Source organism: Limulus polyphemus, unplaced genomic scaffold (genome assembly GCF_000517525.1).
Source record: "Limulus polyphemus unplaced genomic scaffold, Limulus_polyphemus-2.1.2 Scaffold69, whole genome shotgun sequence".
Taxonomy (NCBI): domain Eukaryota; kingdom Metazoa; phylum Arthropoda; class Merostomata; order Xiphosura; family Limulidae; genus Limulus; species Limulus polyphemus.
This window is the reverse complement of record NW_013665679.1, coordinates 1,183,255-1,209,256: the sequence shown is the minus strand read 5'-3', so window position 1 is coordinate 1,209,256 and position 26,002 is coordinate 1,183,255. Positions and strand designations below refer to the sequence as shown.

General features: G+C 34.2%; 1 protein-coding gene across 1 annotated transcript in view; it reads right to left on the bottom strand.

The window, feature by feature from the left end:
- The window catches only part of LOC106465608 (kelch-like protein 17), a 64,510-nt gene extending 43,045 nt beyond the window's left edge, over positions 1-21,465 (bottom strand). Inside the window, exons 1-5 of the mRNA XM_013925845.2 lie at positions 21,220-21,465; positions 15,325-15,563; positions 7,355-7,476; positions 3,379-3,600; positions 1,807-1,923 (exon numbers count right to left, since the gene is read on the bottom strand). Coding sequence (XP_013781299.2) covers positions 1,807-1,923; positions 3,379-3,600; positions 7,355-7,476; positions 15,325-15,563; positions 21,220-21,329 — 810 coding nt within the window. The 5' untranslated portion in view covers positions 21,330-21,465. The remainder of the gene's footprint in view (positions 1-1,806; positions 1,924-3,378; positions 3,601-7,354; positions 7,477-15,324; positions 15,564-21,219) is intronic.
- Positions 21,466-26,002: the final 4,537 nt, after the last annotated feature.

The following is a 26,002-nucleotide window of genomic DNA, read 5'->3' as shown; positions in this document are numbered from 1 at the left end:
GAGGATATGCCCCCCCACCATCCCACACACACACAGCGGCTCAGCGGAAAGTCTGCAGGCTTATGACGCTAAAAACTGGATTTCGATACCCAAGGTGGGCAAGGCACAGATATACAATTGTGTACTTCTATACTGTAATGTGTTATTGATTCGACCAGACCAACAAACCTTAGTTTATTACCTCATGTCTGCAAAATACATATAATGCTTGTTTCAGACGTGACAACATCTTAAAGAAATATTCTCGGGTTGGTCAAATGGATTTAGCCATATTCTTTCCCTACTAATGCATGAAAAAATAAAACTTAATGGAGAATCAACAGAATGGTGAATACTATAGGGAAAGGCGAATTCGCAAGTATTTCTAAATTTAAGTTAAAGGGTAACTAGTAACCAAAAGAGAGAGAGAGAAAAAAAGTCAAATATTATCATGGAAAATAGTCGTGATGAAAAGCAGTTAGATGCACGGGCGTCCAAACATTGCACAGGAAGCACTGACCATGTGAGTAGTACCCTTGAACTTTTGAGTAAGAAACATGTTAGAGTATAACTTTGTAAGCGATAAGCAGTATACAGAATGCTGTTTGTGAATTTAAAGATATAAACAATAATCATATATAAAGAGTGGTCGTACACTCATACTTTATAACGGATGATTTAACTTTACAAATCTTGAGCTAATTATGAGGAGAACAATATTTGTTTTAGCTACAGTGCAAAGAATACAGTTAAGACTTGATTAATGTTTTATAAGTGCAGTGTTTCCAGTTTAACCTAAGAATTTAACAGTTGGAAATTTTACAACAATATTATAAAGACAAAGTTTTACTTTAGGTATTTTTTACGATGTTTTAGGAGCCCTCCTAAGGATACCTGCTTGCCTTATTAGTGCGTTTAATTTCATTTGTTAACAGGAGCACCACTTAAAAATATTGTCTAAAAGTTATAGAACCTGACGCAAGGTAATAAGAGAGTTTGGAGAAGATGCCATTTCACCAGCGTACTGAGGTACTGTGTGCGTTATGTAATCTATAAACGTGAGAAAATAATGCTATTAATATATATGCCCCCAGTGGCACAGCGGTATGTCTGCAGACTTACAACGCTAGAATCCGGGTTTCGATACCCGTGGTTGGCAGAGCACAGATAGCCCATTTAGTAGCTTTGTGTTTAATTACAAACAAACAAATTAATATATACAAGATACTTATAAATGTTTTAAGGCAGAAACTTGCGGCAAACCAGCTTTAAGAGTGATACAATGGATTGTGATATTTGTGTTGATGTAGCTTTCGGTATGAGCTTTCAGGCCAGCTGTTATAAACGAAGGGAGTCGTTTTAATAAATAGTATTTCTTAAATTATGGACGAAGATGTCCATCATATCTATTAGTATAATCAAAACTCAGTTTACCCATTTCTCATTTGGGGAATATGGTGTTTACCTATTTCTCATTCAATGCCTTTTAATGCCTACCTTGTCGTCCGTTACGTACCGGAGACACTGGTATAGCTATTATAAGTGACGGGCAATAATATAAATTGTGGTCTTAGCATAGAAATTCATGCCTAATACGGCTCTTTTATTACACCATTGCAAGCCTCAGGTCATTACAGGTTCAACTGCCAATACTATAGGTGTCACACTGAAGAATATAACAGTCACCATTGGAAGGTTTGAATCTCTGTTTTTAAAACTGTGTTTCTACCCTAAAGGTTTTAGTCCACAATCTTTATTGTATAATGTAACTAACAATCTTACGAGAGTTCAAGTATAAAAGAATAACAAAAGAAACATAATATTTACTTGGTCGAGGTACTGTTTCCTATATTCTATATCGTATTTAACCCATGATATCACGGCACTGTAGATATCTTCTTCAGAAGTAACATTCAGTTCGTTGCATGATACCAAGTCTGAAACCTAAAGATGTACAAATGGGAATTAAATAGTTTAAAAAAATTAACAATTTTCTAACGACAAAACATATCTAAATTATAACACATCTATAGTTTGTAGAATGTGCAGTTCAACAATTAATTGTGCTATTTAAAAAAATCAAATTAACAGATTTACAGTGTCAGGTAATTAATTAATTAATGTTGTCAGTTAAGTTAAAGAATTAAGATAGTTATTTGCGAATCTATGAAAAAACTTGTCACACTATCAGTGGATAAACATTCGCATTATTTTATTATTATTATTAACGAAGTTTACTTATTACCAACAATGTCATTTATATATAATTAAAATAATATTTTAAACGTTTATATTAGAATTCAACTCCAAATATTCATGACTTGTGTAGACAAAACATATCTGAAATGTTGTTGTTAAATGTGTTATTTAAAATCTGTAATGTGCTAATTAAAAGGAAAGCATAAAACAAAACAGAATTCTGAAGTGCAGTTTGATTTTCCATAGCTTCGAAGTTTTCTGCGTTAAAATTAACATCCTATTTGTTTGTAATGCATATAATATAGTACTTTAAATATATTTTTGGCTGTCATCATGATCTAGCACAGCAGAGTTCTGCTATTAAACGAAAGGCATCCTGGGTAGCAATTCATAGCAGATAAAGGTATGTAAAAGTTTCACACACCTCTGATTTGAAATATGGAGTGGATTGATTAACATTAATGTGAAAATAAAAACATATGCAGGCTAATGATTTTCATCATAAACACTTGGGATACTTGGAGGCTTACTCTCTGGTTGTAGCATGCAAACTCAATATCTTAATTGGTTCAGTAACATGACCAGTCAGTAGATCTGCAGGCTCAAATCTAACTCTGATTTAGTTTTAAATTTCAAATAATTAACAATTATAAGCAATCATTTTATTCTAAGACGAATACTTCATTAATAATTAATTAGTGATAAATTTGTACCTTTTCATTGGATTTCTTTTTATTAAAATATTCAACTCTTTATGTCTTGATACGATGTTCAAATATTTTATAAACATTATAAATCGTTTATGTATTTCAAAAAAAGTATTATTCATGTCCATATACGTATTAGTGTACGTAAAATTATAGAAAGAAAAAACAGCGCTATTTTAGAAGATACTCAACACAATTATTTATTGTCAATTAACAACAACACAAAAAACATCTTTCCAATGGTTAATCGTCTCGTAATATTTACGTTATGCTCAATGGCAAGCCATCAGACAGAAGTAGTCATATTAATAATCCTTCATTGATGTGGCATGAAGATAGGTTAAAACTTGTTTTCAGTTACTTGACGAAATTGGAAAGTAACGAATTTTACATCAACTTACGCGATATTCGAACACCAGTCGATCCTTAATATAACCTAAAAACCACCTGGTGGAAATCGCATTTAATAAATCTTGATCCATTATCAAATTACCTCCTTGAAAGGCAGTACTAGGAATTCTTCTCCCAGAGATACTTCTTTGAAATTCTGGAGGACATATTTATGGGACTTCTGATGTAGTTCTTCACAATAATGGGCGTCAGCAAAACTTCGAATTCCCAAGCAGTTAGAAGGATGTAGCTGTCGGAAAAGAAACCTACAGCAAGCTTCTCGAACACTGGCTACCTGCAGAAGGCTAGCCGCCGGCAGAAGGGCCTACGGTGAAAAGTCAACGTTATTATAATACGGAAAAGCTAAGTAACTGTATTAAACATCGATCATGCTGAAGACAGACGGTTGTAATACCATACCATGACATTTTTTGTACTAAATATATAATAGCATTCTAGATATATTTTAGGATACGATTGTGGTCCAGCTGACAAGTTCAACTATTGAAATAAAGGCCCCCTGAATCCTGAGATAAGATGAGGGTATGATGTCCCTTAATTACTCATATTAGGTTAAATTTTAGTTATTAGTCGTGATTTGTTTGTTTGTAGTCAAGCATAAAGCTACGCGTTGGGCTGTCTGTGCTGCTCACCATGGGTATCGAAAACCATCTTTAGCGTTATAAGCCTTCAGACTTGCCGCTGTGCCACTGAGGCATTAGTTGTTAAATGAGCAGGTAAGGTATTTGTGAGCATTAGTATCATTATAACTGAACTATTGCGTCAAAGTCGCATTTTTATCGTTAACTTTCTGGTTATTTCAAATTTAACATTTCGTTTATTTCAACGATGAAAATAACCCTGATGTGTACTTTTTTTAGCATATGGCACACCCTGGTGAACGAGGTATTTTATATTATTTTACTTATATTGAAAGGGATATTTACAAGAGTAGACCAACCTAAATCCGAGTTTCAGAAAGTCTATTTTTAAACATATTCAATCTTTGATCTTTTGGCAGTCAAAATTAGATTTTACATATTGTATCTTTCTACATTTTTAACAGTGTATAGATGTATGTAGCTTCTGCAAGCTCAACCAATCCATTTTCATAAAATATAGATTGTTTAAGATTTTTTTTATATTTCGTTTGGCCAAAATAAGATTCACCGTCTTATGTTCTTTTTAAGGCGCTTGCTTACTACTATTACTGAGAACTAAACCATCTGAAACTGTTAGAGTATTCGTGAAATCATAGTTTATTTTTGAATAATTAATTAGTTATTTTAATGTATGATATGATATTGCTTGGGCACCTTTTACCAAATTTTATTTTTCTAAATAATACGATTTCCACTCACGTTAGTGTAACATCTAGGTAATTATAGTGATCGTAGTAAAGCTTTTCTAATTAAAGCTGATTAACATGGTCAAAATGTACAAGTCTACAAATATATTAAATTATATTAAAATAGGATATGGTGTTCTCAACATCTTATTGGTATCAATATGGTAAAAAAAGCTGACATTCTTTATATAGTTAAAAGGAGAATCATAAAAATATATATTTAATAACTGCTAGGCTCTTTCGAACTGAAAAAAGAATCATTCACGGAAAGGAGAAACGGCCCGGCATGGCCAGGTGGTTAGGGCGCTCGACTCTCAATCTGAGGGTCGCGGGTTCGAATCCCCGTTACACCAAACATGCTCGCCCTTTCAGCCGTGGGGGCGTTATAATTTGACAGTCAATCCCACTATTCGTTGGTAAAAGAGCAGCCCAAGAGTTGGCGGTGGGTGGTGATGACTAGCTACCTTCCCTCTAGTCTTACACTGCTAAATTATCGAAACCCGGTTTCTAGCGTTGTAAGTCCGCAGACATACCGCTGTGCCACTGGGGGGCTAAAAGTTTGTAACAGTACAGTGACACTCGTATATCCGTAAATATATCATAATGCATTGTTGAATATATTGATCGTTGGAAATTACTAAATATATTGCATACACCGAGCATTATGTAGCCTTAAGACCGAACCAATATGAATTAATTTGTTAATCTATTTGTTATATGTCTGATGTCTTCAAAGATCTAATATCTATATAAATATAATAATACTGTCTGTTGTCTGTCCATGTAAATACTTCCCAAGGTGTGGACGGATCTTCACCAAAATTGGTGTGGAGAGTGAATGGGTCCATAGGGAGAAACATATGAATTCTCAGCTTTTTGCGGTTTTTATGGGCATTTTACCTCACCTCCTGTGGGCGGATCTTCGCCAAATTCAGTATGGAGCTCCATGGGAAATTACATACAAAGGGAAGAAACTTTTCATGTCCTAAGATAACCTTTCATTAATCATGAATTAACATAACTTCCGTCCAGGGGATGGGTACTCCAACTAGTTAATAATAAGCTATGAAAATCGAAAGTAACCGAGTACTTGGAGTTCCAGTTAGTGTTATTTGTGGTTTGTTTGTTTCTAATTAACCACTAAGCTACACAGTGGGCTATCTGTGCTCTGCCCGCCACGGGTATCAAAACCCGGATTTTAGCGTTGTAACTCCGCATATATACCGCTGTGCCACTGGGGGGCATTATTTACGGAAGAAATTTTTAAGATGATTACAGCACTATCACAAAAACGTTATATATATATATATATATATATATATATATCTTTATTATGACCATAGATTTCCCACTAGTATTTCGAACGAAGTACTTTGTGGCTTTTCAAGTATTATAGAGATACTACTTATATAAAAGTTTATCAACAAAAATTAATTGAAAAACGAAAAAAATATTGGTTCATCTCTGTATTATTCATAGCACGATTCAATTAAATGTCTTTTGGTTTTATTGAAAGAGAACAATTTTGATTACATTTTCTTTATTTGACCCAAAAGAAGTAGAAGAGTGAATTTAATGAGAACATATGTATTTCATATTTATCGCAAAGCTATTAAGGCCATCTGCTGTCGTTCATTATTTTGAGCTACTGACCAGAGGAAAAGTAGCCAGTCAGCAGCACCCTACCACTTCATTCACTGTACGGGCTTGACTGTCACTGTTATAATGCACCCACACCTTAAAGTGCGGGGGGTGGGATATTTTGCGGCATTGCATGGATTCGAAGTCAGCTCACCAGCTCCGAAATCCAGAGTACTACCGCAAGGCCTACCAGCGCTCTTAATGAAAATATAGTCGACTGTTATTTTTACACGGTTTAATATCTGTGGGTGGTGTTTATTCATTTTCCTATCGTTTATCACATATGCCAGTTGCCATAAGAGCTGTTTCTTAGATTTCGTGAAAACTACTATGCTAACCGTTCCTAGTTTTGAAGTAATATATGAACATCATCTACTGCCAACTCTGATCAAAATAGTGGGATTTTACTGTCATTTTTATAATACATCCATAGACCCAAAGTGAAGAGTGCAATTTGAGTTTGGCGATAACGGGACGCCAACCCGGCACACTAACCATTGGGCCATCATCGGATCATCAAACTAACTGAGGTCAAGTACCTTTTAACAGCTTCATTTCCCGACTTGAAAAGAACTGTCAATCACACAGTTTTTTTTTTTTAACTTACGTAGAAATATCATTTAGTAAGAGAGGCCGAGCGCGGCCCAATTGTTAGCATACCCGATTATGGGTTATATGTTCCATGGTTTGCGATCTGTTATCTTCAAAAAGTAAAATAAAAAATCGTTCTCTGCTTAGTGGGGCTGTGGTTGTGTTATAAGAGTGACGGTAAAGACTAATTTATCGATCAGAGTAGCCTATGTGTTAGCGGTGGGTGATGTTACTTAGCTGCCTTCCCTCTAGTCTACCACTTCAAAATTAGGAACGGCTAGCGCAGATGTCTCTGAGCAATTTTGGACGAAATTAAACAAACAAACAAAATGTTATCAAGAGTTAATAAATCATATTTTCAAATATCGAAGGGAGTGTAATACATACAATGCACTTATTTAATGTTACATTTGTAAAGCACGTTTACTTATAGAGAAATATATTCATAAAATATTTTCCGATTTTTAAGACATTTTGGTTATAATTAGAAAATACATACTTGCACGTTGTCTTCTGTAATTAGTACTTCACCAGTGTAGGCAAATTCAATCAACAAAGAGAGGGCACCACCGTCAATATCATGAAGCGTGACAGCAGCTTGATGCTTTTCAGCCATTTCGTCTGAAACATCAAAAGACAATAGACGTTAGTAGAATATTGATCATAATAATAATCATAATAATTGCTCATTGAAAACCATTTTCATCGTTCTTATTTCATAAAAGCATCAGCAAAAAAGGTAAAAATTTTTATGCAAGATATCACATAGATTTTTTAAACTCTGAAACGTTGTAAATTTACAAATACTTTATATATATATATGTATATGTGTGTGTGTGTAAAAATTATTTTGTGAATTAATACATTTTTTCGTGAACCCGAATTTCAAAATTTTTCAAAACAAAAGAAAATATATGTTGTTACACACACACACACACATATAAATAATATTTAATAAGTTGCATTAACTAAATGAAAATGATCATGATATAGCAGGAATGACGAGATTGAATATGAACGTTTGGGTCCCGAATACAAAATCTTTGGTAAGAGGTTGGGGTTCCGAAGACAAAGTCTCTGGTAAGAAGGTGGAATATTGTTGGGGTTCCAAAGATAAAATCTCTGGTAAGAAGGTGGCTCGTTAATATTGGCGTACCGAAGACAAAATCACTGAGGAGGTGAAATGTGAATTTTTGAGGGTTCTAAAGACGATATATGGTAAAAAGGTAAAATATGAATTCTGGGTTCCGAAACCAAAATCTTTAGTAAGACGGTGGAATACGAACAAAATATGTGGTAAGAAGGTGGAATATGAATGTTGAGAGTCCCGGGGACAAAACCACTGATAAGAAGGTGGAAATTTACTAGTATTTTGAGATGAAACGTAACTGTGCACGTAGTGTTCATGAAACCTCGGTCATGTTGTGAGGCGCGTGAATTCTTCCTAATACCATGTCATTCATTGCAAGCATGGACAGTTTCGTTCAGCTATTATGCATTTATATAAAGATGTCGTATTCTGTATAAATTTTCTTAGATATTTATTAACCCAATCGATATTCAAAAAATATTTTAAATTGACTAATATTTGGCGAGACCTTACCAACTCTGAAAACTATTATCATTATTGAAAATTTTGAAGGAGTTTTCCCAAGATAAAAATAGCACATTCGCTTCATTTCACAAAATAATAAAATTCATCGAAATTGACATTTCTATTGGCTTTGAAAGTTCAGCTTCTTTTGACCTTCGAAAGCTATTCCAAGTACTGAACAGCACAACATGCGTAAACTGTAATCAGGCTGCTACCTCTCAAGAACCTTAATTTTAATTACTAAGTGCTATTAAAACGTGTTTCATAAGGCACCTGCAGTGTGGGGCAAAAGTGACTATGCAGTTATTTTATTCAGAACATAGTTTAATTCTAACTTTGTTTGAAATCTATTTTGCCTTAGCCCTAGATAGGCCTATTTAGGCTTACAACAATGATGGTCAAAATGTCAAATGGACCCGCTCCAACAAAAAGACCAAATCAGCAGTCAATTCTACAATTTATCACACAAAACACTAGGTGAGGTAAATATTATTTAATTTGTATTCCTTCATTCATATCGTTAATATCCTCTGAACTTCCGAACATTGGAAATAAATTAGTCCTAAGTTTAAACATTGATTTATTGACGTAATTTATCTATCATTAAACTGACTACGGTTTCTAAATTATTATGTTAGTTAAGTAGTATGATAAGACCAAAAGTTGTCCTATAATATACATATTTTGAATGAGCTATGTAAGCCTAACTGGGGAATGTAACTCTAAAAGGGTGTATGCTACGTCTTAGAATCTATAGAATGACATTAATTGTACCAATGTCTCAAAATGAACAAATTTCAGTGATTTAGGCCAAGTAAATTAGTGTAAATTTAATATTCACAACTTTTGCAAGTAATAGTATATCCTTGATATAGTTGAACTGTACTAACTATATTGTTGAAATGCCGATGTGAAGCTGGGTTTTCAGTATAACATTGGTATGTAACAATTTAGTGCCTCAACGGAATCCCATCTTGATCCAGAAGCTCCATTGATTGAGACAACAATCAACGAGCAGCATTATGATCCAGCAAATTTTCCCTCTCAGCAACGTTCAGATGAAAATTACCTTGTGTATTTTCTTAGTGAGACTGCAAAATTTCAACCATCTGCAAACTTTAATTTTCCCGTCAGGAATGGAAGAAAGTACAATGTAGCGTGGAAACTCAACAGATCTTGGCTATGGTATAGTGTAAATAATTACACTGCATTTTGCTCTTACTGTCTGTGTTTAGGGAATTCGAATGACCAGTTGTCACTTGTTAAACAGGATTTTCAAAACTGGAAAAAAGCTGTTGGAAAGAAGGATAGTTACTTAGACAATCATAGAAGCAGCATTGAACATATATCAGCAAGCCAAATGGCCCTAAACTCTCTGTACTGTATGCAGAATGCTGGAAAAACATACATGCCTAATTTAATAAGCAAGAAGATGATGCTAAACAGAGATAAAAAACGGAATTATGCCCATTACAGATATCATACTTACTTTGTGCCAACGAGGCATTGCATTTAGATGAAATTGGCAAAAGGAAGAGGGCAACTTCAGTTTCTTCGTAAACTGGGCAACCAAGTATAATGAAGACCTAGCAAAACATCTTTAACATGCTAGCAAGGCGAGGAAATGTACATCTCCACAGATTCAAAATGAGATAATAATATTGTGTGAGTACGAAATAAGATCCCAAGTATCCAAGTCAATTACACAATACTGGGATTTATTAGCAGATAAAATCCAAGGTTCCTCCACCAGTGAACAAATCAATATATTTGTCAGGTATGTACAGAACAATGAGGTTCAAGAGGATTTTCTTGGCTTTGTTCGGACTTGTAAAATGGATGCTGATACAATAAGTAGTAAACTAGTTTCTGCTCTGAATGACTGGAGACTAAATATGGACAACATAGTAGGTCAAGAATATGACGGGGCAGTTTTCATGATCTCAAGCAAAAATGAAGTTCAATCTAGGATCAAGAACAAGTATGAAAATATTGTCTATGTGCACTGTCGCTCACATGTGTTAGCATTAGCTCTTGCAGCAAGTTGCAGGAGCATTTTACAGATTCGCAATTTATTTGACAAAGTGGAAAAGCTAACGTGTTTCTTAATGGAAGTGCAAAGAGAAAGGAGATTTTTCTAGCTGTAGATAAACAGGTATTCAAAGATAAGGAAACATGAAAACATTTAAACGAATAACTACAGAGTGATGAAAAAGACATGGAGGAGTTCCATAGCTCAAATGATGCAATCAAGTAAGGTTTGAAGAGAGAGAGAGAGACAGTGCCCAAGTTCAACCCGATCGATGGACTGCTAAGATTTATACTGTGTCATCACTGATAGCCAAGTGTGACTGTCATAGCTGCATTGGAAATAATTCAAGACGAAAGCAGTGGTTATGTTGCAGTAGCAAGTAATGCAGAGTCGTACGTAAGGCTGATGACAGATGGATACTTCCTTACATGTATTCATGTGGCACAGTTTGTACTAAGCTATTGCGTTTCAGTTACTAGAACACTGCAAGTAGTTGACTGTGATTTGGCCAAAGTATATGCATATGCTAACTTGTCCAAACAGGCTATCAAGAAAGCAAGATCAAACGATATTTGGGACAAAGACACTTGGCGAATACAGCTGCAGAAGATACCAGCTCACAGAGTACCAAAAGGTATTACAGAATCAATGTGTTTTATGTTTTCATAGACCATGCCGTTTCAGATTTAAACACAAGATTTGGAAATGAACACACAAGCTTGATTGCAGTTAATGCCCTTGTTCCCAGAAAACTTAAATCTTTACAAGAACAACATGTGTCGGATGTTATTTCGTATTAAGAGAAGTTTCTTCCAAAGGATGAAAATCTTGAAGTGGAAAATGGGAAGTGGGAGCTGCTGCACGATGATATACCAGTTGACATTCGCCCCAAGGATGTAATTGAATCTCTTGCAGCACGAGATTATGAATATTTTCCCAGTTCGCAGAGCATTGACTGTGAGCGGTGAAAAAGCTGTGGACCAGCACAAGTATGACTGAAGATCACCCCAGTGGACTGCCACTGATGTTAGTTCACAGAAAACGTATATGATCCCACTCCAACGACAATTTTTCCAAGTCAAACTGTAGCTTACTCCTGAAATAGTAGGTCTACATCAGTACTTACAAAGTTTTGTAGTTTGCCAGTTTTGTTTTGCAGAAATAAATCATGGTGTTTACAAATTGTGAACTGTCCGTAATTCCAAAAAATCTCTTTTCATTTATAAGGCCAACCTTAATGCATGAAGTATTTCTAGACTGAAGTACATTGTATTTTGCGGTTTCCATTGGTTTTCACTTTGTCTTCACTGAGCTAAGTTATGGTTATACATGAAAATATAAAAAGAAAAATAAATTTATGATTTACGAGTGTATTGTTAAAATAAAACTATGATCGACAATTCCAACATACACGTATGTACATATATATATGTGTGTGTTATGATACTGATAAACTTAAAGATATTTATAACTTCGTCCCGTTAAGCGTCGGTGTCTTTGTGAACGCTGCCCCCTGTAAAGTTGAGAGGCTACGGCCCTGGTTTCAACAGTAGAATTACACACAAATCCATGACCGCTTCATCCGTCGACTTGACTGGTATGTCTTTGTATGGAATGGTATGAATACGCTTTACATTCTCCAACTACTTGAAATACGCGACGGGTGGAACGGATATGTCGTGGAACCAAAATGTATATATATTACTTGTGTCACTTTTCTAGACAGAGGCCCTTCTTGATTATGTTGCCTGGGACACTTGGACGGCTTTTATCACTAATCTTTATGTTAGTGGATTCTCATCTGTTACAAAACGCCACACTTTTCTTATTTTCTTTGTTCTCCAATGCACTTATGTACAAAGGGTATCCCCGTTTTGAAAATACATCTTTTTGATTAGAGTGTATGAATATTTTGAATTGGAAAGAGCTGTTTCATACATTTCCCAAAAGCAATAAAATGTTTGGTGACATCACGCTACCTATGAAACACTAAACAATATGAAAATGCTATTCCACTGCGATTTTATATCGACTGTGATTGTCACCTGACCTACTGATTTGCACATACAAATTTTTTTATATGATGTACACAACTCTTTTGATATAAATATTTAAATTATATATCATATTTACAACATAAATATTTACAAATCTACAACAAACTTACTTTATCTGTAACACACATTATGTAGTCCATTAGATTTAACAGTTTCGGAACCTCCATCTTTACTGCACTTAAGTTATCACAATGTCAGTCAAATTAACGTAAATTGGTCCAACGGACCTAAAGTTAATGCTTCATTACCATAACTCCTATGTACATTATGGCCAATATAACAAAACAAACTTCACTTTCATACCTTACCTAAAGCTAATGCTTCATTACCATAACTCCTATGTACATTATGGCCAATATAACAAAACAAACTTCACTTTCATACCTTACCTAAAGCTAATGCTTCATTACCATAACTCCTATGTACATTATGGCCAATATAACAAAACAAACTTCACTTTCATACCTTACCTAAAGCTAATGATTCATTACCATAACTCCTATGTACCTTATGGTCGATATAACGAAACAAACTTCACTTTCATACCTTACCTAAAGCTAATGATTCATTACCATAACTCCTATGTACCTTATGGTCGATATGACAAAACAAACTTCACTTTCATACCTTACCTAAATCTAATGATTCATTACCATAACTCCTATGTACATTATGGTCGATATAACGAAACAAACTTCACTTTCATACCTTACCTAAAGCTAATGATTCATTACCATAACTCCTATGTACATTATGGTCGATATAACGAAACAAACTTCACTTTCATACCTTACCTAAATCTAATGCTTCATTACCAAAAATCCTATGTACATCATGGTCGATAAAACAAAACAAACTTCACTTTCATACAAAGCTTCATTTGTTAGCCTTCACACAGGATAGATAGATTAGTGTTTCTCAATTTTTTCGGTACCAAGGTCCTGCTCGCTGCTTCTCTAAACTGTCGGGGACCACTGAAATGCAAGTACTACGCAAACCATACGATTTACATACGAATATTCCTTAAGTTTTTGTTTGTTTGCTTCGTGAAATCTCACAGACCGGCAAGTTGGTTGTGACGGACTGACGGTTGAAAAACAATGAAGTAGATTTATCATTTGAAGAGCACACATGCTATTAAAAACATTTAATTTTGGAAAGTGTGTGAATAATAAAGAATCTTATTATATAAAACCATAAAAAATAGCAGTCAAAATATATACAAATTACAAACAAAAATAAAAATCTGAAGCAATTGGGCCACATACTTACTTACAATGTCAATTATGAAATTAATTACGCCTTTATCTTTCATTCACTGTGATCTGTTCATATGGGATACAAAGAGCTCTTCCGTTGAGTACCGTCGGAGTACATGCGTCGAATCTAGAAATTGTTTCTATGTATCTTTTAAGTGTTCCTACACAGGTGATTAGTTGTGCTATACATACACCTAGGGGTCTCCTAATTGTAAGTATATCACTAATGACTATCGGAACATGATGGTAATTTGTTCAATCTTGTACTAGTTTTCTCTAGCGAAGCTCCGGCAACTATAATTTGTCTTGTTTAGAGTTTTTAGGTGGAAACTTGTGAATTAGTTTTACTTATTTATTGGTTTTCCTTGTTTGACAGTGTATTTGCGTTTGTACAAACGCTCGAACTGTTTCTAATAACCTTTAGGGTTAGTTTACACTGAAACAAGAATTCAGTGTTGACTGATTTCCTTTTATTATTATAATACTGTATGCCATTGGTGTAAAACAGTTGATTAGGGAAGATGAGTCAAATGAGCACAACAGATGCAAACAAAAAGGGGGAGGGCGGTGGCTGAATATATGTTTGGTAAGTTACTTTTCTTTTTTCATAGCAGTTTCATGCTTTTCGAGATTTAGTGTCGTTTATAAAACTAGAAAATAATAATTACTATAAAGAAAGTTTTACTGGACTGAGTACATCAACTAATTTCAAAGGGGGAATGAGCCTCATAAATGTAATTTTTTTTTAATATTTTTGAATGAAAATAGAAATGAGACATTTTGCTATTATTATTAATTCTTCAATAAGGGTGACATCATTTAAGGGAGGGTGAGAATGTTATGACAAGAATGGAAGAATAGGGCTTATGAAAAATCGTGCTAAAAGGCTCGACTTTATAAACTCTGAGAAATAAACAGCCACGTGGGATTAACAAATTCAGGAAAGTTTTGAGAAATAAACAACTATGTGGGATTAACCAATTCAGGAATGTTCTGATGAATTATCTGCCTCGTGTGCTTAATCAACTCTGGAAAGTTTTGAGAAGCCAGCAACTATGTGTACTTCATCAATCCAGAAAAGTTCTGAAAAATAAGTAGCCATGTGGAGTTAATCAACTAAGGAAAGTTCTGAAAAATAAGCAGGCCTTCTCAGAGGCTCAGAGAGGCTAAAAAAACAACAAAAAACGATGACACATGAAAACAAATTTGAGGCCCCCTTTGAGCTTGAGATCCAAGCCAAATGGCCCTAGCTAAGTGTGATTAACAAACTATGGAAAGTCCGCAGAGCAAACAAAGAAATTAAAACAGTGGAATAAAATGTATTATTTAACTTAAGATTAGACCTGCTTTATCATAACAGTATATTTTCCAAAATTAGGCTTATCAGACTGAGGAAATGTGATATGAATGGAAAGAGCATTTATATAAGAAAAGCGACAGTTACGAAACCTTTATCAAAAATGCATGTAATATTATCTGTTATACTAATGATTTATTTTGTAAAAGTATGACATAAGATTCACCTACTGTTGAACATGGCGTGAAAATAGGCACTGCATGCTGACAAAACTACCTTGTGTGCGACAATTGACCTATCATCCACTATCAATGTGACGTCACATAGCTGCCCTTTTTCTCTCATGTCATGAAGGGCAGTAAAAGCAGCCGCCTGATGATCCGAATTGACGTGATGAATCTGGAAAGGACGGGCGGCATTCGTGGCTAACGTTTCTAGCATGTTGACTTTAGTCGATGAAACGTAGCGTCTAGAATAATCGTTTAAATGTGAAACAGAAAATCACAATTAGCGTTTGTTTTATGAAAATCTGATTATAAAACATCAAATTATCATCTATACTGTCAATTTTGTTATTTGTAAGAAATTTTCACACCAACTTAAGTATTCATTAAATCCCACTTTAAAATATATTCACTTTGTGTGTGCTTTCTGCTAGACTATGTGATGTGTCACTTTTTGGAGATATTATATTTTTATAACTTATTACTCACACATATTGTTCCGATTCTTTAAATTATCAATAAAATACATTTCATATTTCTAATATCTTATGTTTCACAAAATTGCCAGAAATCCGATATTTCAAATGTAGAAAGAGGTATATGTTAATGACTGCTCTTTAGTTTGAGTATTTTTTTTTTTTTTTTACTTTAAAGATGAAAGAAATGTTTTCATTCTGTCTTAAGTATGATAATAAGATATGCTTGTTCATAAGTTAATAAATTTGAAAAATAAACTTATGATATTTGCTTCAGAGAATGGGGCACTTGAGTGGCTTTGGAAAATTTTAAGAGAGTATGTTCTTTACTCTCAGAACACTAGGTTTTTAGGCTCCACATCTAGCCTTTCACTGAGCATTTACAGCAATAATTTATCCTTGTTTCTTATTAATGTAAAAATGTAAAAGAAAACTATGATAACTTTGATAGGGTGTTCTGAACATACCAACTAAATATAATTCCAAATGTATAGGTTGTCACGTTTTTTGCAAAAACCCTTTCCAAGAGGAAGGTAAATTAATGGAAAGTCTGCGCTTAGGGTCAGGTCTCAGGGTGTTCCTACTGTATAAGATTATAAGTGGTTGATCTTCTAATATGATTACAGGTTAGTTCAGGTTTAGAAACTGATATATGTTAAATTAATTACTAGTGCTTTATGATATAAAGAAAGGAGCGTTGTACCCGCGGAAAACTTTGATTTGAGAACCAGTAAGTATCTACTGAAACAACTGTCGACTGTGGCGTCTATCAAAGTCTTCTGAACGAAATAGTTTGGTGTTAGACATCAATAATACAGGTTGATGCACTCGTTACTGACATTGAACTGGTATAAATGTGCGGTGTCTACATGTTACCAAGTATGTGACAACATCAGAATATCACCTACTAAATCTTGGTAGAATCAATCTATCAGCATTTTAAAAACAAACTAGCCTTACTTCAAATGCTAAAAGTGATTTTTTTTTATCGATATTAACCATAACGTCATCAGCTAACGTACACATGCCGACTACGTACTTCGATCAGCCTAATGCTTCAGTGGTTATTTTTAGACATCAGAGAAAAGGTCCGGGAATTATGTAAAAGGTTAAGGACTTCTGTGCGTAACGTAGCACCATCAAAAGAACAATAGTCGCGACAGTTAATCTACGAGTTAAGTTTTGGTCTATACACCAATTTGTAATAAGAAATGGGTATACGATTAAACTCTGAGCACTAGTTTGGAAGTTAGGAATTACAAACTGAAGGCATCAGGGTGATTTTGATTAAGGAATTATATCTCGCTATGAGATTCACGCAACAAACTCGTACTTATCAGTAGTTTAAATCAGTTGAGATACACGCACAACGTTTAGAGCTCGTCTAGTATTTGTGGCATTTTACTGTATGGCTATTATTCTTTATTATTCAATTAGTGTAGGACTTTTGCAGTGTCGAAATAAGCTGTTTCTTATAATACTCTTTAGAATATCTTGAATACTCATATAAGTGCAAAAAATATGTTAATAGTAGTTCATCAAGTCACTTAACACTTTTACAGCAACACTTTTCAAGATATTATATAATTGTGAAACCTACTTGTGGGTACTCCGTAGAAAAACAACAGGGCCTAATCTGTTTATTATGCAGCGACTAACGTAAACCGTCGAAAACAAATTCCTATTCTTGAACACATTTGAACTGCTAAATAGACAAATAATATCTGATCGTTACTACTATTTGATATTAAAAGTGATTAGGGAGAACAAGAGATAATTCGCGCTCTGTAGCATGGCAGGTAGATAGAGGACTTTAATACGACTGACAAGTACACAGAGAAGAAAGAATGGATAACTCATGACTGAAAAATGTGTAGAAAGAAACAGAGAGTAACTTAGAATGGTATTTAAAGCTGTTAGGTACACAGATAGAGAGAAACAGATGAAGGTTACAAGCAGCACCCACTACTGAAATAATAAAATAAAGAGACACGAGCTCAAAGTTAAGTGTTTATTTCAGTGGTTGTAGCCTTTCGCAACATTGGAGTTGCTACTAAAGCAACAAAAAACCAGTTTGTTGACTCCAGTATTAACACGACATTTTATCACACTTCTCACTTTATTAATATCTGATACCATAAAAACATTAATGAAGTTTCATTTGTTCGTTTTAACGCAAAGCTGAAGAATAGACAACCCCGTTGTAAATCTGTAAACTTACCGCTGATTCACTGTGAGACATTAATAAGGTAAGCACTGGATCTTTAAAACAAGTATCTAAAAAACGTCTTCTAAGAGGTTTAGTACAAGAACAAAAGTTACAAAGTATAAGTGACATTTCAATGCCCCCCCCACCCCCCCAGTGGCACAGCGGCATGTCTGCGGACTTACAACGCTAGAACCCGGGTTTCGATACCCGTGGCGGGCAGAGCACAGATAGCCCTTGTGTAGCTTTGTGCATAATTAAAAACAAACGAACAGACATTTCAATTAATATATTTATAAATGAAAAAATATCAGAAGATCGTGTAACATTTTATGAACATTTATAATACAGTTGTATAAAAATTAGGTAAAAAATGTTATTTCACACTTATCACAAGTGTTGAATCATAAGAAATCAAAAGAGCAATCACAGAAATTACACACCCCTTTTCGAAATTGCATACGTTAATATTGGATAACGTAAAATAACACCTTCGAAAATCCTTCTCAGATCCAGAATGATAAACGATCCGGATCATTTTTGTAGTGTGACGAGGAATCTCAACCTTAATGTGTTAATGTGCCCATGAAAATTGGTACAAATTCGATAAGAGTTTACAGAGTTATTAATCCAAAACCGCGAAAATGCCATGTATATCCATTATAAAAATGCTTCAAAGCAATCCAGAATCCGGATTTGTATCCGGAACAAATTTGGAGAGGATTGTCCCATACTGACTTTCCATCTTTTGTAAAATTTTCGTGTATATCGGTCTATTAGTTTTCGAGATACATGCGCGAGAACACAGACAGACAGATACACAAACACTTACCCGATTGCAATATCCCCCCACCTCTCCCCAAGGGCGAAGGTAAGTGTATTATCAGTGAGACAACAAATATATAGACAGCAAAGAACAACTGATATTAAATATCGGAAGACAAAGAAGCACTGTAGATGTTTGGAGAAAAGGTGAAATTGAGCATTTGAAATCCAACCCTGATACATGATAAACTGACAAACAGAGGAAGACAGGAAATTTGATACTTAGAAGCCTGGTGAGTATAAATTGTTAGAGAACTAACTACGGCAATAAACAGAGAGTTTTTTGTATGTGTGTATGTGACGATAGATTTCACCAGCTTTTGTAACAATAAAATAAAATAACGAAATAAAGAAATCTGATACACCTTTTGTTCTTTCAAACTCCAAAGTATTATATTAATATGAAAGAACTGTACGTGGCTCAGTTATAATAGGATGATTAACTTGAAAAGAAAAAACATGCGGCATGCTTCCGTCGCTAAAGAATCTGTACAGGTGTCGGAGGCTAGTATTAGTTTCACATCTTCAGAAAAAACAAACAAGACAAACATTGCTAGACTTTAGTTGGTATCTACTTAATTGCAGCCTTACTAGACTTAAACTGGCTTGATAACATAACTAAGCCGTATTAATTTTAAGCTGGTATGATAATCCAGCCTTACTAGACTTAAACTGGTTTGATAACATAACTAAGCCGTACTAATTTTAAGCTGGTATGATAATCCAGCCTTACTAGACTTAAACTGGCTTAATAATATAATTAATCCATACTAGTTTTAAACTGATATGATAACCCAGCTTTACTAGACTTAAACTGGCTTAATAATATAATTAATCCATACTAGTTTTAAACTGATATGATAACCCAGCTTTACTAGACTTAAACTGGCTTAATAATATAAATAAGCCAAACTGGTATGATAACCCAGTCTTAATACACTTAAACTGACTTGATAATAAAATTAATCCATAGTAGTTTTAAACTGGTACAATTACATAACCTAGATTTATGTAAGCTTATTTTTATGACTACGTTCCTCATAGGTCCTAGATTTCACACTGGTATTACAACAATTTTGGTAAAATTTAGTCTTAGACTGTCGTGATACGCTTCAGTTACACTAGACTAGTTTTTAAAGGTTACGTTTGGATATATAACAAGTTTTATTATTGTTCGCTGTTTTCTTCTGTATATAGAAATATAGTTTTCTACTTCTAATAGTTTCACAGTTTTGTGAGATTAAACTTAGTATGACAGTCAACATATTATAAATGATCTTTCTGAAAGATAAAAAATAAATATTCTTGTACAAAAATAGGGTGTTTAGTCGTTACAGCTTTAAATTCGAGTTGATTTACTACAACACGGTGCCATATATATTTCACGCCAGATTTAGTGTAAAGTCTTGTGTCTATATTTTGAATATAATTATTATTTCGACAGTTTATATGCTAAACAATCCCTAAGATAGTATTTTACTCATTTTCCTAACAACATGCTACGGTTTCGCAGTTTTCATCTTAACTACTTCGTAAAAAATGAAGAAAAATTTACCCATCTCACGAACAATAAATCATTGTTTAAGAATTGTGCATTTCAACCTTTTTACAAAATAATAAACTGATGCAAAAAATATATATATATTCTTGTGAAGAAAGCCTCTAATGTGATGGGCCGAGCTTGGTAATTTCCAGAAAAAAGAGTTAGCACTTTCTTATCAGAGTATAGACAAAAGCATTGCTAAGAAAACAACTGTCAGAGCAATCAGTACTTCCTGTTATTAATACCAAATACGTTATTCACTAGTACTATCTCAATGAGTATATACACACACACAAGGTTCGGTTAATCGTTTTTGTAGTGAAAGCGAGATATAATCGCTATAACTATTCTAACAACAACAGTGAGGAGGAAGATCGGAACTTGCGTTTATCAAATAACTGGAATGTTAACAATAAATGTTGCACTTAAATTAAAACTGAATTTCAACCAAATGCAAGTAAAAAATTGCCTTAAGTATCTTAAATTATAAAGAAATGGTTAATTCAATTTATTGCTAATAAGTGAAATCAAAAGTTAGTCAGTGGGAAAAAAAATACATACATATATATATATTATGAAATAAGAGTTCAACGGCTTAATCAAAGCATAACGTTAATATTTACGAAGACTAAAACTCTGTTTTAAATAGTATACGCTAATTAATGATCAGACACATCGAGATCGGGTAATTGAACATAAACTTTATCCCATTACCCAATAGACGCGTGCGTCAATTGTTCATTGAATTTGAATCATGTTCTCCCTGTCAGACGTGATTCTAGCCAAACAAAGAATGTGCCATTATTACATCCAAACAAAGACAACGGTAAGTCGCTGAAAAACATACTGACCTGTTGGGTGGGTCTGTACATTTCTCTCCACCTCTAATGGTTTTACTGGTTCGATGATAGAAGGGACAGTAGACTGGTAGGGAAATAACATTTATATGTCTGGTCTCCATGCTTTTCTTACCAAGTACACATGCTCTATGTGGACGTGATGTGCTGGCTTTTGTCTGTAGAGTCTGCAAAACTAACAGATGAACGTGCAGACGCTCTGGGTTACCTGCACGGAGTTTTCCCCGCGCTTTTAACAGAAGACAAAGTATGCTGACGATAAGAGAACCTAGAGGGCCAGCTGTTCGCTCGTGACGTAAGCTGTACGAAATATGACCAGGATAGCTCTTTCAACAGCTGTGTCTCGAAGTGCTCGACCAGAAATCGTGTAGTAGGAAGTGTGACGTCATAAAGTGGATCAATCCAAATCAATACACGACCTAAGCTGTAAATCCAAAAATAACCAGGAGCAATATTTACTGACGTCATATTATACTTTTATTTTCCTGGTTGCTCAAGAGAAGTAAATTAACATTTCTACTTTTAAGTTTTATATTCAAATAACTAGCCTAGTTTTCTTATTCTAACATATTCCGTTTTATTTTTTTATGAATCTTTCGCGTGTATATTAGCTTGACAAGATGTCTTCTTTTTTTCCCATCCAAATATACTCAAATAGAGATTGACACTAGATCAAAATGCCAAAACAACTCATAAGTTGTTTAACAAAACCCTTTTTAGCAAAACACGAAAAAGAAAATTAGTTAAGCCTTTGTTGTCGCTTACGACAGAATAAAATGCAACTTGAAACGTTTGTTAGAATTATTAAAGTTGGATATTTTAAGAGTTGTGCCTCAGACTAGCTATTACATATCTTATTTATGTTATGCATCATAAGTCGTTCAAAAACATAGCATTTTACCTTTCGAAGCTTTATTCTTGACAAGTTTATTGAAACTCTTTAAGATTAATACTACTTTCTACGCAAGCGTAACTAACTTCGCAAATCCAATCTAAAAGAGTTGGGATTTTAAGATAGGATTGGGACTTGAACTTCATGTCAAAAAAATATTTAAAACTAGCCAAAGTACTCAGCTTCACTTAAGTTGTTAGACTGATATTTTACTGGTCGACTGTGTCTGTGTGTGTATTTTGAACCTATTTTAGATATGAAATACAGCCAAAAACCTTTTCAAAGATTTTGTTTTCCCCAGAAACCCACAGAAGTTATTTCCTGAATTTCAAGAATAGAATGCAAAATTACATACTCAAATTTTGTAAAATAGACTTTATTTTCCGAATGTTCATGTACAATCCGAGGAAAATTTTTTAACTGTACTGTCTTTTCATGCGCCAAAATCTTCAACTGTTTTGTTTGATGTCATTTCCCGAACTTTATTTATTTAAACATTTTATAGTATTTTGAGGGCCTGTTCCATAGATTCCGGGAGGTTCTGATCCCTTTCTTTCCCTCCGTGTTGCGTTTGACTGGCTAAGAAATGTTTGGCCCATACCCTATTAAATTTTGTTTATTTTTGGTAACATATGTCCACTTTTCCCAATCTTTGGCCAATTTTGGCAGGTTTTTTTTTTACCATTTTGTTCTTTTTCAACAGTATCTGGCTGAAAACCTCCACATATTGTTCATTCAGTTAGTGAGAATTAGAAAAAATGATACTTTTCTATAAACCTTCAGAAAGCAGAATTAAAGGGCTACAGGACAAAAAATTGGCCTAAATATTTTTGATTGAAATCTAAAAAATAATACCAAGATGCACACCCTCAGAATCACCTTAGTATGCGTGCAAAGTTTCAAGTCTCTAGGTTATTTCCTCTTGGAGCTCTGGCGGTCACATACTCTTTTTTTTTTATTATAGATTTCCTAAGATTTTCTCTAAATAAGTTGCTCATTACATCATTATAAGGCTGAGGAATTTAATCTTACAGAATTAGTCATTTTGAGCAAAATATCATACATTTATACACAGTTTTGTTTTGATATTTAATTATACACATGGCACACTCTGTGATCCATCATCTCCAGAAGGGAATACAGAAGAGGCTCGTTATGCACATATGGCACCTTTTGACGCGTTATTATATCTGTCTTACACTGCACAAAAAGATTTAAAGGATAATTGGCAATTGTTATGTTATAACCATGATAAAGAAAATCAACTGTTAAGAAATAATGTCAGATCACTGTTATGCAAACCAATCATCTGATTATCAGTCATGTGACATGAAGAATGAATGATTGCTCGTTCAGCACATTAAATATGGCCTGCCATTGGATTGTACTGTATCTTTACAGCACAACTGTACTAAATTGTTATGTTATTCTAATGTTCTTGGGGAGAAGTTGCCTCTCTTGCTCCTACCCTTATAATTGAGGTCCCGGATTCAGTCTGTACTAGATATAGTTATATCTGCCTTATCTCTCTTGAAGTGAATCACAAAGTTTAAGGTTTTCCAAGTTTTTCATTAACCATGGCTACATTTCAGAAGAAGACATATCCGGATGTTCATTCATATTGAAACATCTGATAAAAGAAAACTGGAAAATCACAAGAGCTTGTTGCGAATTAATACAAGTGTTTCAGTGTTCTTAGCCGGTTGTTAAATCATTGACAACATAAGCAGACGATCACTGGCTGTAGGTTCGAATTAATTGCAATCGTAAAACTCCTGCTTCAAGATTAGATCAGATGTTTGCATCCGCAGTTGGATACCACGTCAGTGTACAGATTGTTAGAAGTAAACTTCACAACTTCACATGGTAAGACTGCCCTAGATGACAAACACCCAGTGAGATTTTACACTACGAGCAGAAACGCCGCCCGTAAGGCGGCTGTTATGTTAGTAATTACTAATCGTACCATTCATACGAAAAAAAAATTAAAAAGTGAACATTTTCTATAAACGAATTTTTTTTTTTCTGGGAAATACTGCATGGTAAAAATATTCGGATTGTCATACGCAACTCATTGATCAACATGATTCAATGTACAGAGCTTAAATTTTAGCCAATTTAGCTTATATAAATTGTACGTTTTTATATATTAAATAATTATATATTGTTGAAAAAGAATGTTTTTTTTAATAACTCAAGTTTTTCAGCACAACATTTAAAAATTACATCAATAAAGATATAATCAAATCCTCACGTACAGTCCTAGTGAAAATCGTGTTCTTGTTGTGAGGAGAGTGCTTTTATTTAAAATTGTGTTCTGTTATTAAGAAATGGTTGTTGCACATACCACAGTTATTTTTCTAACTGTTTGAATCTTGAATACCCAAAATGTGACACTTTTTTATGGATTTTTGTTTATGGTGCCATTCAGTAGATGGAGCAGAAGTTTTGGTTACATACATAAAATATTGACATACACGATACGTTTATTATAATAAGATGACGAAAACGACCATGAACTTCAGAACTAAATACAATGCAAAATAAAATGAATTTAAACTAAACAAAGCTTAATAAAAGAACTATATAAAATACAAAATAAACAGAATATAAAAAAGATTGAAATTCATCAGTATGGGAAATAAAATAAAACAACTTCAATATCAAATAAGATAATAGGACTCAAAAAAGTTGACTCAGCGCAGACATCTCGTGCCTCCTGGAAACCTGCGCGCAACGCACTTGGGGGTCACAACCTACCAGTTGAGAAGCACTGCTCTATACTATCTTGTATCTGTGGCAGTACTGTTCCAATTCCACTGTCACTGGCATTAGTAACCATGATAAACGAACAATTTTGAGGAGGTAGCCAAAACGGGTTTTTTCAGTCAATGCATACTTTATATACGGACTGAAATGGCTGACCACATTTATGTATCCACTCAGTACAGTTATCTTGAAGACTGTAGCTACAAACAACACATGGTATAACACCGGACCTAGAAAACTTCAGACTTTTCGGTTTCAGAATGGGTTCAGTCCTTGACCACTGCCGTATTTGCAGGATCAGTGATTATTCTGTCTCTCCCTAGCATATAACCAAGAAAAAAACGGCCTTTTTTTACACAAACTCGCACGTCCCTGATTATATTTTCAAGTCTGTACCTTTGATGCATTTAACTACTATTCTTAGGTTTTCAGCAGTGACTTAAAATGTGCAACAAGAACTGAAATTTTATTCATATAGATGGGGCATCTCTTCCATTGTAATACTGTAACTGTAAGCTCCAGTATCCTCCCAAAAAGTGGCAGGTGTGTTTCACAAACTGAAGGACATCAGGCAGAATTTTTACAGTATTATCAAGTATTCAAAGCTGTCTTTAATCCGATTTCATTATCCAGCTCGACTTACCAGTAGCCACAATCAGATCTAGCATATTGAACAAACGGGCAGGTACCTTCTAAGATGTCAAGACATTCCTAAATTAATGACAAAGGAAATAAATCAATGCACATTACTGCACACACCTGCTCAAAGTCCACAGGAAATCTTGACCTTCTATTTTTCTTCTTTCTTCCTCACAATAACTGATGGAGATGACAAATACTATTCTAAGTTTGTATTAATCCATCTTTCAGTGTCTATTAGGTGTATATGTTAACCACATCTTTTATGTTGTATAGAAGCCTTTATGATAGTTGTTTTATTGGATATGAATAGCCTGTATCAATGTGATGATACGTTATTGTTGTACTATCCAGATAGCCATCTGATCATACAAAAAATGTCAGCAAACTCCATAATTAGATTATTTAGTTTCTGGTAACACAGTTCCCATCCAACAATCTCAGATACTTGGGACGCCATACATTAATAGTGATAGC